Below are 14,120 nucleotides of genomic sequence, written 5' to 3'. Positions count from 1 at the left end.
TTCTGCAACAAGTATCTGAAAAAAGTTCATATTCTTTGTTTTGTGATTTTCCCTTTTGTTCTAACAATGTGAAGTTTAAAAGAAGATTACAGTAGGATATCAACCAGCTGCTTTCAGTTTTTTTTTATAACATCTTTAACCTTATATCAGAGGCAATGGCAAACTCGCTAAAGATTGTTTTAATTACCAACAGCCTCGGTTCATTATCGTCATAACTCAAAATCTCCAGACCTTTAACCTATTTGTTGCCTCTTCCTAGGCCCTTTGCTGGATAATCGTTTCTCCTAAAGGATCTATATTTTGAGGTGCTTCATACAAGGAGAGGGATTCCAAGAAAAAGTGAAGCACAACCTAAGTTTCAATGAATCTAATCGTCATAGGCAAGTGCGCGGATCCAAATACTTTGGTTCCTGGGACGAGAATCTACAAGCGTACAAGCACAAATTGAATGTGGTAATTTTACCTAAATATTAGTGACACCAAAACCATATATACGTGCGCACAAGTGTACGAAGAACAAAATGTAGTCGATGGATGTTTGGGAGGAAAAAAAAATTGTGATGAATTACAGAAGTGAAGAAGAGAGTGGAGCGGGCTTCACATTTTGAGGGAATCAACGATGATAGGGAGAAGGTGATGGGTTGGGAGCAGACGAGCCACGTTTGGCTCATTTCGATGTTTAATACCAAAATCTGAAGGTCTAGGGTTAATAGGCCCGAATGGTATCGGGGGAAACGTAATATATATAGCTCTATGCTAATTATGTTTCTTTAGGGCGGAAAAAATTCGCAAGCCAATAATAATGTGTTCATAAGCCTTCGATTTTGAATCCAAATATGGATATCATTCTTTGAGCTTCCTCGAATGGGAATAAAAATATTGTTTCAAATAATCACAATATTTATGAACATTAAAATATACTTTTTTTTATATAGTCGGATTCGGATCCTCTCCACTATAAAAAAAAATAGTGGAGGGACCAATACATAATTACAGTCATTAATTATCTAGTTGATGGTTTTGATTTTTTTTTCCTTTAGTGAAAATTAAGAAGGAGTGCAATACACGAAGGTATGATAAGTGTTAGATTTAGATTGTACCATAACAGCCTACTAAATAATCAACGATTGAGATTAAAAATAGTAATCTCCCCTATTTTTTTTATAGTGGAGAGGATCTAAATCCAATTTCTTATTCCAATCAACACAACGTATTTTAAAACTGTGGCTCACTATTTTCAATCACAAAGAACTTTTTTCAACATCGGAATACTTAAATTCCACCATTTTGGTCAACTCAACTATCGTCAACTCAACTATCCTCATTACTCAACTAAATCAAGATAAACAAGACAAGTACAAATGCTAACATGTAAATACAATAACCACATAAAACCCGCTAATTCTCCACACACACACTCTCTCTCTCTCTCTCTCTTTCTCCTCCCCTTGGCTTTCGTCCGTCTTACGTGATCGAGAGGCAGGGGTCACGTCAGCCCTTCACCCATGGCAAACCCTCTGGTTAGTCTGCGGGTAGCGCATCAGCCAGTGGTGATAACCCGTACAAGGACGACCGTCGGGTTCCCGATCCAACGGCTCTGATTTCACCTCCGAAGATCGCGGATTCGGGTATTTGTCTTCGTCATCGTCTCTCGCCCGCTTCGACCCGATATGGACACCGAAGAGTTTCGGGCTCGGGTTCGAACTCGGGCTGCTGCTTCCTTCTCCGAACCTGACCGGCAACAGATCGAGCGGCGGACGAGGCGGCGCTCCGCCGTGCGGCCCGTACTCCGAGACCAAGTGAAGCACGTTGTTACAGAGATTCTTCATCTGGGCGAGCTCGCTAGCCAGCTGCATGTTCTCTTTTCGCAGCCTCTCGTTCTCGACGAACGAGATCTGGCGCGCACGCCCGCCGCCGGAGCCTGTACGCTGACAGCCGCCGCCTCGAGCTGCCGGAGAGGAGTTGGACGAGAGCGATTTCTCTCGCCGGAGTTCGGCCGTGACCCGGTGACAGGTGGCGGTGGCGTCGATGGCAGGTTCTCATCTTGCGCCTGTGGATCTCGCAAAGGAGCCGCCTTTCTCCTCTCCTAAAGCACTCGTTCGCAAACTCCCACCGGTCCGGCATGACCTTCTTGAATCCCTAGAAATCAACGGAAAAATCAATAAACATTTTTTTTAAATATCGAATTTTTACGGCACAAACAGCAACCAATCGCACTGACGTAAGTATTCAGCTGGCGAACGAAGCTCGAGAAGTTGTTGTGCTTGAAGAACTCCGGCCTCCAAACGACGAACGCCGACCCGTCGCCGGTCACGAGATGACGTCATCAACCGCCGGATCGTCAACCAGCTGGTACGTCTTCGAACGGCGTCGGCGTCACCCTCTGACCCTCCGCCGCCGCCTCCGCCTTCGATGGCGTTGGTGGTGGGGCCATCCCTATCCAAACTCAAAGACGGGAGTAATAGTTCATGAACTGCAGGAGATGATAACAAGGAAAGAGGGGAGAAAGCGGTGGGGATTGCGGGCGGTATTTATTCCTTCTAGAAGCAATTTTATCGGTGAGTATTTTATTAATTTGTTGAGAGAAAGCAAGAAAGGCCGAGGAAGGGAAGAAGGCGCGAGAATTTCCAGAAGTTTCCTGCCACGCTGCGGTTTTCCTCCAGCTGTAGGGGACACGTGTCGACGCGTGGTTGAGTCTGTGAGCCCCGGGGGGGATAAGGTTGCGCTGATGTGACGAGGAGAAAGGCTGACTGAAATAAATAAGGAAGCGGGTCGGGTCAAGAAACGTACAGAGTCAAAGTGGAGGTTTCTTCTCCATTTTGGGAAGAAAATATTCCCTTTTCTATGCGTGCTCAATTTCTATGCGGGAGATTGGGAATAGGGAGATTGACGGCCGAGATGGTTTTGCGTCTAGGTTTTTATGCGGATGATGACGTGAGACCATTAGACAGTGGGAGAAGTAACACGTGGAAAAGGAGGGGGAGAAGGTACTACTTAAAAGTAGGCACTTTCTTCGACGCTTTAACCAAACGGTCTAGAAGTTTTCTTTGTTGGTCACGCTGGATCTGCTGTGGGGAATTGAACACGAAACATCACGTTTAGGTCTTTCTTGCCTCTATTTTGTCTGTAGTGACGACTTGCGCATTAACCGTGTTTGTGAAAAAGGAAGAATACATATATGCCGCTTTTGGTTCGAAAAAGATAGGGTTTGCTTCAAAATGGCTAGTTATGGAGTTCACTTGGTCAAACTTTTCATGTATTTAATCAATTTATGGATTAAGTCCATATCTTTCCCAAGAATTTACTTATAGGGGGTGTTTGTTTCAAATACTATAATTTTAGGAAATGAATTTCACCATGGGATTTGAAATCCATAGGTAATTTGTTATGGGTTGGGATTCCTACAACTTTGTTTGTTTTAACAATATTTTAGGATTTGGAATACTATAATTTGTAATATTTTTGTTTGTTTTAAACTTTTTGGAATTTAAAATCCATAATTTGTATAAAACTTTTGAAAGCCACCCCACACCTCACATGAAAAAGAGGATTTTATAAATCCTTAAGGCTGCATTTGGTACTAAGATTCGGATTTGGAAGCTTGATTTAAAATCAAGGGATTTTAAATCTAGGATTTGAAATCCATGATTTAATAAAATTATTTGTTTGGATGTCATTACTAAATGCAAGGATTTGGAATCAAAGATTTAAAATCTAATGTTTGGATATATTTTATTATACATGAATTTGGATTTGAAATAAACTTTTAATGTTTGGATATATTTTATTATACATGAATTTGGATTTGAAATAAACTTTGAGAAGTGATTCAAAATCAAAATTGATCTCTTCAGTAGCAATTATAAAATTTGGATTTGAAATAAACTTTGAGAAGTGATTCAAAATCAAAATTGATCTCTTCAGTAGCAATTATAAATATACATGCAAACATCTTATCCTTCATGAACCAATATGAGAGAATACAAAATAATAATGATGTCCAAAATATTCATTATTATGACATTTTTTCACGGTTTCATCCAATACTAAATTGACCTTCGATCCCCAAAGAATAAAAATACTACTCCAGTAATTAGTCATGATAAAAAGACTCGAGGACACAATAGAGTTTAGCAAAAAATCCTCATAAGAAGCTCTAGGCTACACAATAAGCCTTCATTTAAAATACAACATGCTGTAGATAGTTGATAACCATGATTTGCTACAACAATTAACCATGATTTGCTACAACAAGCCAAATTACTACAGCATGAACTATTAAAAGAAACCATATGTATAATCCTCTATTTATCCTTCAAGTCTTCTCCTCCTTTCTCTCCATTGTGTCCAACTTCATGTCTCAAGAATTTATTAAGTCCTACATTACACAATTTAGCATCAATTAGTCAATGACACAAAAATCGACAGACAACATTATCTAATGAATTCAATCCATGCTAAAATTAAATCAAGATGATCAGGATAGTTTTTAATGTTGAACAAATCATAATGACGAAAATTGATAAAGTTTAGAAACTTGAAGCAAGTGGTAGAACACAAAATATGCATGCAGTGTACTAGTTTTATAGGAAAAATGCATGAGAAAAAGCATATGCTACTCAAGACAGCTAAATAGCATATATCATAGCACTTGCCTAAAAAGAAATCCAAGAGAGAACTTACCTGAACAAGTTCAAAGATTTGACGAGTCTCGTCGTCCAACAAGAAACTATCTCAATGCATAGACTAAAACCTTTCATGAAGAAAACTAATTAATTTATCATCAGTTGTGTTTCCTTTTCTTCTTTTAATAATGCAAATGTAAAATGAGATTAGGCAAGGATGTACCATATAGAACTACCAAATAGATAAAATTCGGTGCTAATTGATATATGAGACATGTATTCTTAAGAGGAAAATAAAATTACCTCTAATAACAGTAGTCATCATCCGATAAAGATTTGTATGCATATTTAGTTCTAATCTCCCACAGTAGTTGATTTTGGAAGTAAAATGGATAATTGCAGTTGATAGATAGAGAAATAAAATTAGTTACTTTGTAATTTTTACTAGACAGCCTACAGTGTGGTGCTAAGAGTGACCTTCCTCTTTNCTAAACTAAACAAAACAAAAAAAAAGGAAAGGAAAAGAATGTAGATGGGGGGAAATATTGGAAAGGTTTTTACATATATTCACCAATGGTGAATGCTCTCTTGGGCGATACTCTGGTAATCCATCGAAAAAAGAAAACATATGCGAATAAAATGTAAAAGCCTTCCTTCAGATCATAATAAAGCTAATAAAAAAAGAAGTATAAAATAATAAGGAATCATTAATTTGAAAAAGGGCATTAGCTGATGTTTTACTGATTTCGTTTTGTTAATTTAACATTCAGACCTATCTAATCAGCAAAAAGGGGACCGACCACAAAAGTCGAAGTTCACGCAGAAATATTGAATCCCTAACAAATCATGTTTTACTCTACCAGGCATTAATTTAACAGGACAATTGGATTACAATCAGTAAATTTAAAGAAGCATGTTCAGAGAAACAATGGTGAAGCAACTGGTTACTGGTAAAATTAAATAGGAAAACTGTATAGAAAAAGATAATAGAGAATGACGCACTAAGAAACATACTGGAAATACATAATAAGAGTAGAGAATCAAATTAAAATCCTTGAAGCCTATAATGTAAATTATCGTTAATAGAATAAGCTAGAAAAACGAGCTACCTAGACGGAACAAACTAAACGGAATTTTTTTCCGTCTAGTTTGAGTCAAACTAGACGGAATTAATTCCGTCTAGTTTGTTCCGTCTAGGTTGAATCAAACTAGACGAAAATTTCCGTCTAGTTTGTCAATCTAGACGGAAAGGTCAACCTAGACGGAAATTCCGTCTAGGTTGAATGGTCAACCTAGACGGAAATTCCGTCTAGGTTGACCATTCAACCTAGACGAATTTTCTTCTAGGCTGAATGGTCAAACCTGACGGAATTTCCGTCTAAGGGTTGAGGCAAACATTAGACCGGTAAATTCGCAGCTATGGTTGCCTAGCAAATTTAATGCCCTAGCAGCCGCCGCCCCCTCCCCCCCCCCAAAAAACACAAATTCAATATTTCACTCTCTCACCTCCCCTCCCCCCCTTCCCCCCCCTCGGTGACCCCCTCGCGGACCCCCCCTCCTCCGCACCTCCGACGCCCCCCGCCCGCCTCGCCGACCCCCTGCTTCACGGATGAAAATTGTCTTCATTGAATTCCATTGTTATCTTGAATAACTGTTTTTCGGTTACAAAAGATCGGTCATTTTTTAGATCCGTACAAAACGAAATCAAAGAAAAAGAAAAAGAATTACACTTCCTTTTCAACTTTACCTTTAGATACAAATCGCAAGATCCTGTATTGCGGTCTCTGCTTTGGATTTCTTTGCGACGCCGGGGTTAATCGTGGACCATCGCGCGATCTAGGATCCGTCGGATCTACACGATTTGACTGTTGTATTATTCGCGAAGAAAAATAATAGCCGGGGGGATTAATTCACCAAGGATAATAATCGCCTTAGTTCTCGGGCTATCAAAGGCCAAGGCTTTGATCCGGAGTGTGATCTTCGTGAGATCTCAGATCTGATCTTTACCTCTCTCGAACTCCTGCCTTTATGTGACGTGGACGCTCGCCGAGAACCAGATCTGAATATATCAAGTCCTCAAAGTCTTCAAAACTCCAAGCTCAATCTTCAATTCGGCCAGAGTTTCGGCTCTCAAAGTTCTAACCTTTACAATGAGACAGGGGCCTATTTATAGGCTCTCTGAACTGTGCGCGCACAGATCTGCCCGGTCCGGCCACCTATGGGTGGCTCGGCCTTGGCCGAGCCCCCCTTAGGCGTTGGGTTTTCGTCGTTTTGCGTTGTATCCGTTCAGTCCGTGATTCGGTTGACTTAGACTCTGATTTGTTGATCTGATTTGGCAGTCGATCCGATTCCTGATTTGGCAGTAAATCCACTTCTGAGTTCGAGTCCGAAACTGATCTTGATTCGATCGTGATTCGTCCGAGTCTGCCCTTGGTTGGATGACTCGTTGACTCTTCGAACCCTTGGATTGATTCCACACGCGAATGAATGTATTCCGTTGCTTGCGTGCGATTCGTTAAACTCGTCGCCTCGTTGGTTCGTCGGTTTGTGCCGAGCTGTGCTAAGGGACCTATAAGCAATTTTATACGCCTACAGATACCCCCTCCAAAGTATTTCAGCCTCGTTCTTTTATAGAAGAGTCTGGAATACTTTGGATGTGATTGTCCCAACCTTCAGTCGGTGTAACGGGACTTTGGAATGGCTTCTGTTCTTGATTCCTTCAATCCTCCAGGCTATTCGGTGCTTTGTCGAATGTCTGTAAGAGTTCCGGTGCTGCATTTATTGTTTGACCGTTGTCGGAATTTTAAACTTGAAGTCGATTCCTGATTTTCTAATCTTTAGCTGACCATCGATTGTTGGCGTTGAGTCTTTATTTGCGACGCATTGTCCGGCGTAGTGTTGTTGAGTTATCCTTAAGAATATTTATAAAAGTATTCTCCAGGAACTTCTCAGCCAAAAATAGGGAACGGTTTATACTCATATACCTTATTGGAGTATTTTCTGTGCTCAAATGAGCTGAACCGGCTTGAAAATGAGCCAAAAAAGGCAGTAATGAGGCTCAAAAGATCATTCTGATCCTTCCGAATATGTGGGAGAGGCAAGAATAAACCAAGGACTGAACCCTCGGTCGATTTGAATTTGTTTCGATGCTCGATCCAGCTTCAATTTGAATTCTGGTTCAAACCAGGTCCGGTCCGGTTCAACTGGGTCTGGTCCGGTTCAACTACGCTTGGTTCATCATTATAAAAAGGGTTTTTTTCTCCTCATTAGGGCCGGCCCCCCTCTCTCCCCTATTTTTTGATTTCTCTTCCCTCGAGCATCCGTTCTCCCTCAAAACTTTATAGTTGCATTAGATCTAGTCTTCCTTTGGATCTTTGACTAAGAAATCCCTCAAAACTTCCATATTTAGAATTTCTCTCAGGCCCCTCGAGCGCGTGGTCCGAGCCTCTTTCAAGATCTGATTTTTATTGGATCCACGAGCTTTTCCTCAGGTAAATCCTCAACCATTTTAGCATATTTTATGCTTAATTCAGTTTATGAATTTGTGGGGTCTCATGCGAGGGTTAGGATTAAGATTTGGCGCCTCGAGCTCACCTCTCAGGGGGGGAGAATTGCAAAAAAGAGGAACTTTTTCTGGATCTGATTCCTTAATTTATTTTGCAGGTCTCTATGTCTCGTATTGCAAGAGGTCAATCCTCTACCGCGTCGGCTGATGGCGCGCCTCCCTCTTATGCTGGTGAGCTATTTTTGGAAATTTACAAATTAGTCTATTTTTTCTTGGAAATTTACAAATTGGTCCTTTTTATCCCCATTTTGTTCTCCTTGGTGAGGCAATCGGGAAGAGCCTTGATTCTCCTTGGTGAGGATCGACGCTTTAAAGATATGTTTTGCTTGGTCAAAACCATATCTCAAAGTCAATAAAGGGGGCGTTTTGACGCTGCATTGTGCTTTATAAGGCAGAGCTATATAGTCGATATACCCTATCTTATAAGTGCATAATGTGGCCAAATCGTCTCACCCTTTATAAGGCAGTGACTCTATCTTACCCATTCGTAGGATGAGTTCAACTTCCTTTTATAATTGACTAACAAATGTTTAAATGTTTGCTTCCAGTGGAATATCCTTCTGGAGCGTTTTCATCTCACGCAGTGTATGGGCGTCGTGGCGAGTATTATTCGACTTCCGACGATTTTTCCCCTATCCCAGTCACTCCTCAGTTTGCTTCTGGCACGTCGACAGAGGTTGCCCCAGTGGTGACGGAAGGTGGACATCGAGCTCTTCGCCAGTTGATTACAGATGCGCCTCTCGTGAAGGATGCCAGTTCGATTCAGCCTCTCAGGAAGACCGACTTTTTATTTGGTGACTCTGCCAGAGATCCGGATGTAGTGTTTATTGATGCCGAGTAGTGGCTTCATACGACTGGCAGTGGTTTCATATATTTGCCGAAGATTCCTCGGCATCGTTCGTTGACTGAGCTCAGGCGTCAGGGAGATGCCTGCGACACGTCACAGATTTTATGGTTAGGTCCATTCTTTGGACAAGCTTTGGTGGACTCGTACGACAAAGTACGTCTTGAGCCGATGGAGCGAGGAGTTGCACGCTTGTGGTCTGTATGCAGCCGTTCGTGCCACCATGTATGGTTTGCCTGTTAGCGCGAGGCATTTCTTCGCTTTGTGCGAGCTCTATAACCCGGATTCGAACACTTTTCTGACCCGGCAAGGGGAATTGGGCTTGGCCCTCCATGAGATGCACAGGATTTCTGGTTTGCCCATGGGACAGATGCTGTATCAGGAATATTTTCCCTCCAACCAAGAATTAAGTCAGCTGAAGGATCGCATGCCCGACCGCTACGAGACTTTATGGGACCTCACATGTCACTATCATATCGCTTTGGCGCAGTCTGAACCTTTAGCGAAGAGGGCTAAATCCCATGTGAGCCAGAAACAGTTTGCGTCTTATTTGTTCAGGAATCTAGAGAGCAATTCTGGCAAGGCTATTTGTGAGCTGGCACCACTCACTCCTTCAGGGGTTAATAGTCTACTGAAGAAGGTTGATGCTCATTCCTATACCATTAGCAGTCCTGAGAGTGGTTTTCCTACAGGGACCAAGTTCAAATCATTCTTGTGGCATGCGACCGCGCCGATTCGACCGATGACCCTTCTAGCCGGTTACCTCGCTATCTGGTTGAAGAAATGCGTGGTCCCGTATCAGTCTAGTGATATCTTGCCATTGGAGGTGCTCTACCCAGCAGTTCAGCTTGCCTACAAAAAGGAACTTTCGCTTCTTCCGGTGATGGTGGCCAACATTCATCGAGGGCTTCAACAAATTTGTAGTGCTTTTACACGGAAGGAAAGTGAATCGCCGGCTCAGATTCCTACTATTAAGGTGGAGCTTCCGTACACTTATTTGATGGCTTGGTTCGTCCTTCATCGTTCTGATATGATGTCAGTACCGTATGCCACAGACCCCTCCGCTCCCCTACTACAGTTGTTTGAAAATGGCAAGTGGGAGGGGCGAGGATTCCCTGACGTCAGACAGCAGCTACAGGTCCACAAGTGTTGGGCGTTTTCCACTTGCTTTCCACAGTTCTCCGGCCGATACGGCGAGTGTCTGATTGATGAGGAAAAGCCAAGGGGGTATCGAACTCATTTAGACGTCGGCTGCTTTAACTGGCTGGTGAACATCAGGCCGGGTTATCTGACTTTCCGGGTGAGGAATCAGTGTTTCATAGAGCCATACCTACCCTGCCGATTCGCTCGCCAGTTTGGCTATGATCAGCTTTATGTCAGGAATCCACGTCAGCAGCTTCGGACCCACGGCGGTTTGGTGGACGGTCTTCGTGCATGGTTGTGGACCGTGACGGGCTGTACTGGGGCTAAGTTCAGTCTCCCGAGTTCTGAGCGGCAGTTGAATCTCACCTTCCTAAGCTGCAAGTGGTTGTTAGCAGCCAATAAAATTATTCTTGTGAAGCCGATTGCAGAGCTAGAGGCTGAGGAGGCTTCTCCGGCTGATTCTCGTATGATTTGGGAAAATGCTCGATCACAAAGGGCACGGCACAAGACTCGTCGGATTGACGAAAAGGGAAAGAAGACCTTTCATTCTGCTGATGAGGCTTCAGGCGGAGATCTTGAAGATCACGAGGACTGTTCTGAACGAGGTCAGTTTCTTAATCTTTCCTTTTATCTTCCAGAATTATTAAGCTTGACAATGGTTTAATGTTTCAGGGACCACAGCTGACCAGGATGAAGAGTTTCGTCCTTCTCCCTAAGCGAGACCTTCGATTGTTGCCATAGCCGTTAGGCGGAATAGATTAGCACGCAAGCCGCGTGTAGTTTCGCAAGCATCTGATAGATCTTGCTAGTGATGGAGGTAACATCTACCCTATAGACTAGCCTCTTGATCATTCAGAACTTTGATTCACGCTTTTCCATTTCTATATAGGAGAGCGTGGGGAGAGCGAGATGAGTCCTGATCCTGTTTTTCACGATTCTACATCTTCTGGTGAGCCCGACTCACCGCACCAGGTAGAAAGGCCTGCAGAAGCTGGTGACATTAGGGAGACCGTCAATGTAGGACCCAATTTGATGAATCCAGGTACATCTACCATTAACAATACACAAAGGAGTTGAATGATTTGGAATTTGTGCATTCCCTAATTGTCTCTATGCTTCTTGCTCTTTTAGATAATTTGCAGGAGGCAAACGTGGATCTTGGGAATAGAGAGGCTGACACACCGATAAGAGGTAACTCATTTCTATTGGTCGTAGTTTCTTTATTCTCCTTTCGTACTTATATTCTCTTGTGTCAGATTTCTCGACTGATGATTTTGACGAGGAAGGCTTGCTTGTGGACACTCCTATGCTCCACTTTATGTATGGCTCTCCTCAAATTGATGACCAGTTGCCTGGAGATGTATTTCCTGAGTCTACGCTCCCTAAGAATCCCGAGGATGGTTTTTCTGAAGGTACGTAGCTCTTCTCAAGTTAATCATAGGACCAGTCAATTAGGAGCTTTTGTCGAGACTGATCCTGTTAAGCCGGCTGTGAGACCAACTACACCAGTTGATACACCCCCAGCCGCTACACCTCCACCACCCCCAGTGAGTCAAGGGGAAGAAGGTATAAATTGAGCTACTGTGAAATGTTATTTATTTCTTCATCAAGGCTTTTGATGGATTTCTCTTTTTTTTCTTGTGTAGGGCTTCCTTCTCAGCTTCACGTCCTTGTGCAGGAGTTATTATCGGACAGCGACCCAGAGAAGATTGTCATCTGCATAGAAATCCGCTCCTTCTCCTTTGTGAATGCTATGATTGGCAAACTCTTCCACGACGGACTTTCCCTTCACCAGTTTAAGCCATTCCTTGATCTCAAGATAAATTCCATAAGGGATGCAGGATACTCGGATCTGGCGAAGGCTATCGTTGATGATCTTGATTGCCTAGAGCATGAGCTTCGGATGTTTCGCGAGCTCCGGGATGCAGGTGCCTCTTTATTCATTGTTGCCGAGTTTGATACTCGCTTACAGACATGGCGCGACACTCGGCTTTTTGCTGAGCTCGAGATTCAGATGCAACGGGATCGAGTGGACCGAGTTGAGGCCCACCTTGCTGCTGGATCATCTTCACTCACTGAGCTTGACTCTTCTATTACTTCTTGTGAGATCCAGATAGACCAGCTCCGAAGAGAGCTCCGTGAGAAAGAGGAGACTTTGAGTATTCTTCAGATGACGAAGATACAGGATCAGCAAGCCCACACTGCTTTATCTGAGGAGTTGAAATCTTTGAAGCAGAAGCTGACAGAGATGGAGGAGGTTGCTGCGAAGACTTTAGCCACCGACGAGGAGTCCATCAGAGATGAGCTGAGGCAAGCTTATGATGAAAAGCTGTCTAAGCTTAATCAGCAGATTTTTGGCCATGTTCTAGGGTTACGCGTTGACCGGCGTTGACCCTAGGGTTTCGAATGTCGTTGGATGCTCAAGTCACGAGACCAACTAATGAAGCTGATGCGTCAGTGACTCTCGTATTTATAGGATTTTTGGCAAACCCTCAGCCATCAACGGGTTTGATGAGCCTTTACCGACTACCGTTTGAGTCGGGCTAGCATGCGGATTGTCTAAATCCGTTCCGCATGTAACGTTGTGCTAAGAGAGTGAATTCTCTGAGACTTTGTGCTATGATGTCGAATACATAGACTTCGCCATTGTTACGGGAATAGGCTACCCGGCGACACGTGTTAGGTGTTGACTTTAGGATTTTTGGCTAACCCTCAGCCTTTAACGGGTTTGATTAGCCTTTACCGACTACCGTTTGAGTCGGGCTAGCATGCGAATTGTCTAAATCCGTTCTGCATGTGACGTTGTGCTAAAGGAATGAACTCCCTTAGACTTAATGCTACAACTTCGAATATGTAGACTTCGTCATTGTTATGGGAATAGGATACCCAGCAACGTGTTTTAGACGCCGACTTATCCCTACTTAGGCTTCGGGATAAAATTCCCCAGAATCGAACTCTGGTGTCTTTTTCTTCGGAGAAAGACTAAACCGGCGACGCGTGTTAGGCGTCGGCATATCCTTTCTTAGGATTCAGGATGAAATTCCCCATGCGTGTAAGGCATGGAATCTGGTGTTATTAATAACAACCTATCACAATGTTGAATATGTGAACGGGTGTTCTTTTTAACGGTTAAGAACTAACCGGCGGCGCGGGTTAAGCGCAGACTTATCCTTGCTTAGGTTTCAGGTTAGAATACCCCAGAATCAAACTCTGGTGTCTTCTTCTACGTAGAAAGACTAAACCGGCAGCGCGTGTTAGGCACAGACTTATCCCTGCTTAGGATTCGGGATAAACTTCCTAGGATGAATCCTAAATTGATAAATTTTGGAAAGATCGGTGCGGGAAAGGAAGAATTTTATATTCTATTTCCCGGTCTTCTTTCAGGGTGAAGGCGAACCCACCCGAAAACAAGGAAGGAAGAATTTTATATTCTATTCCTTGATTCTGGAAAGAAAGAATTTTATATTCTATTTCCAGTACAGAAGAAACTAGGAGTGGGATCTCCACTCCGAGAATCTGGAAAAATCTAGATAAACTTGCCTTTTATAGGATCGGTTATCTAAAGATGAGTTTTTCGTTTATCGAAATGAAATTTCAACTTCGGTTATAACCATGAGAAGGCTTAACCAAAGAGAAAAGAATGGAGTTCTTTTGTTTATCGAAAGGGGGCTCTGAACTGAAAGTAGACCTCTTGTTCATGGAAAGAGTCAAGAGGGCCAGAAAGACATTTTTAGTGGACCCACTGTCAATTGAAATTGATCAGTGAGGGATTTTGGTGGTAAAAAGAAGGATTTTGGGTTATCCTCTAGAATATTAAGTGCAATATTCTTCAAGGAACTTCCCAGTAAATGAGTTATCCTGAATGCACTAGGGATAGTTGTAGGCTGTCTAAAAATCACAATAGATAGCTTATTCAAACAAGCTCCGACAACGGAGGTCACAA

General features: G+C 42.8%; 1 protein-coding gene across 1 annotated transcript; it reads right to left on the bottom strand.

The window, feature by feature from the left end:
- LOC109826301 (heat stress transcription factor B-2b-like) lies at window positions 1,214-3,174 on the bottom strand. Its single transcript, XM_020393320.1, is given in 5 exon segments — window positions 1,214-2,039; window positions 2,041-2,139; window positions 2,222-2,313; window positions 2,316-2,362; window positions 2,364-3,174. Coding segments are annotated over 5 exon segments (849 nt in total). The 5' UTR covers window positions 2,435-3,174; the 3' UTR covers window positions 1,214-1,499.

The sequence above is a fragment of the Asparagus officinalis genome, chromosome 10, assembly GCF_001876935.1.
Source record: "Asparagus officinalis chromosome 10, Aspof.V1, whole genome shotgun sequence".
Taxonomy (NCBI): domain Eukaryota; kingdom Viridiplantae; phylum Streptophyta; class Magnoliopsida; order Asparagales; family Asparagaceae; genus Asparagus; species Asparagus officinalis.
The sequence above is the reverse complement of the archived record's forward strand: the minus strand, read 5'-3'. Positions and strand labels throughout refer to the sequence as shown.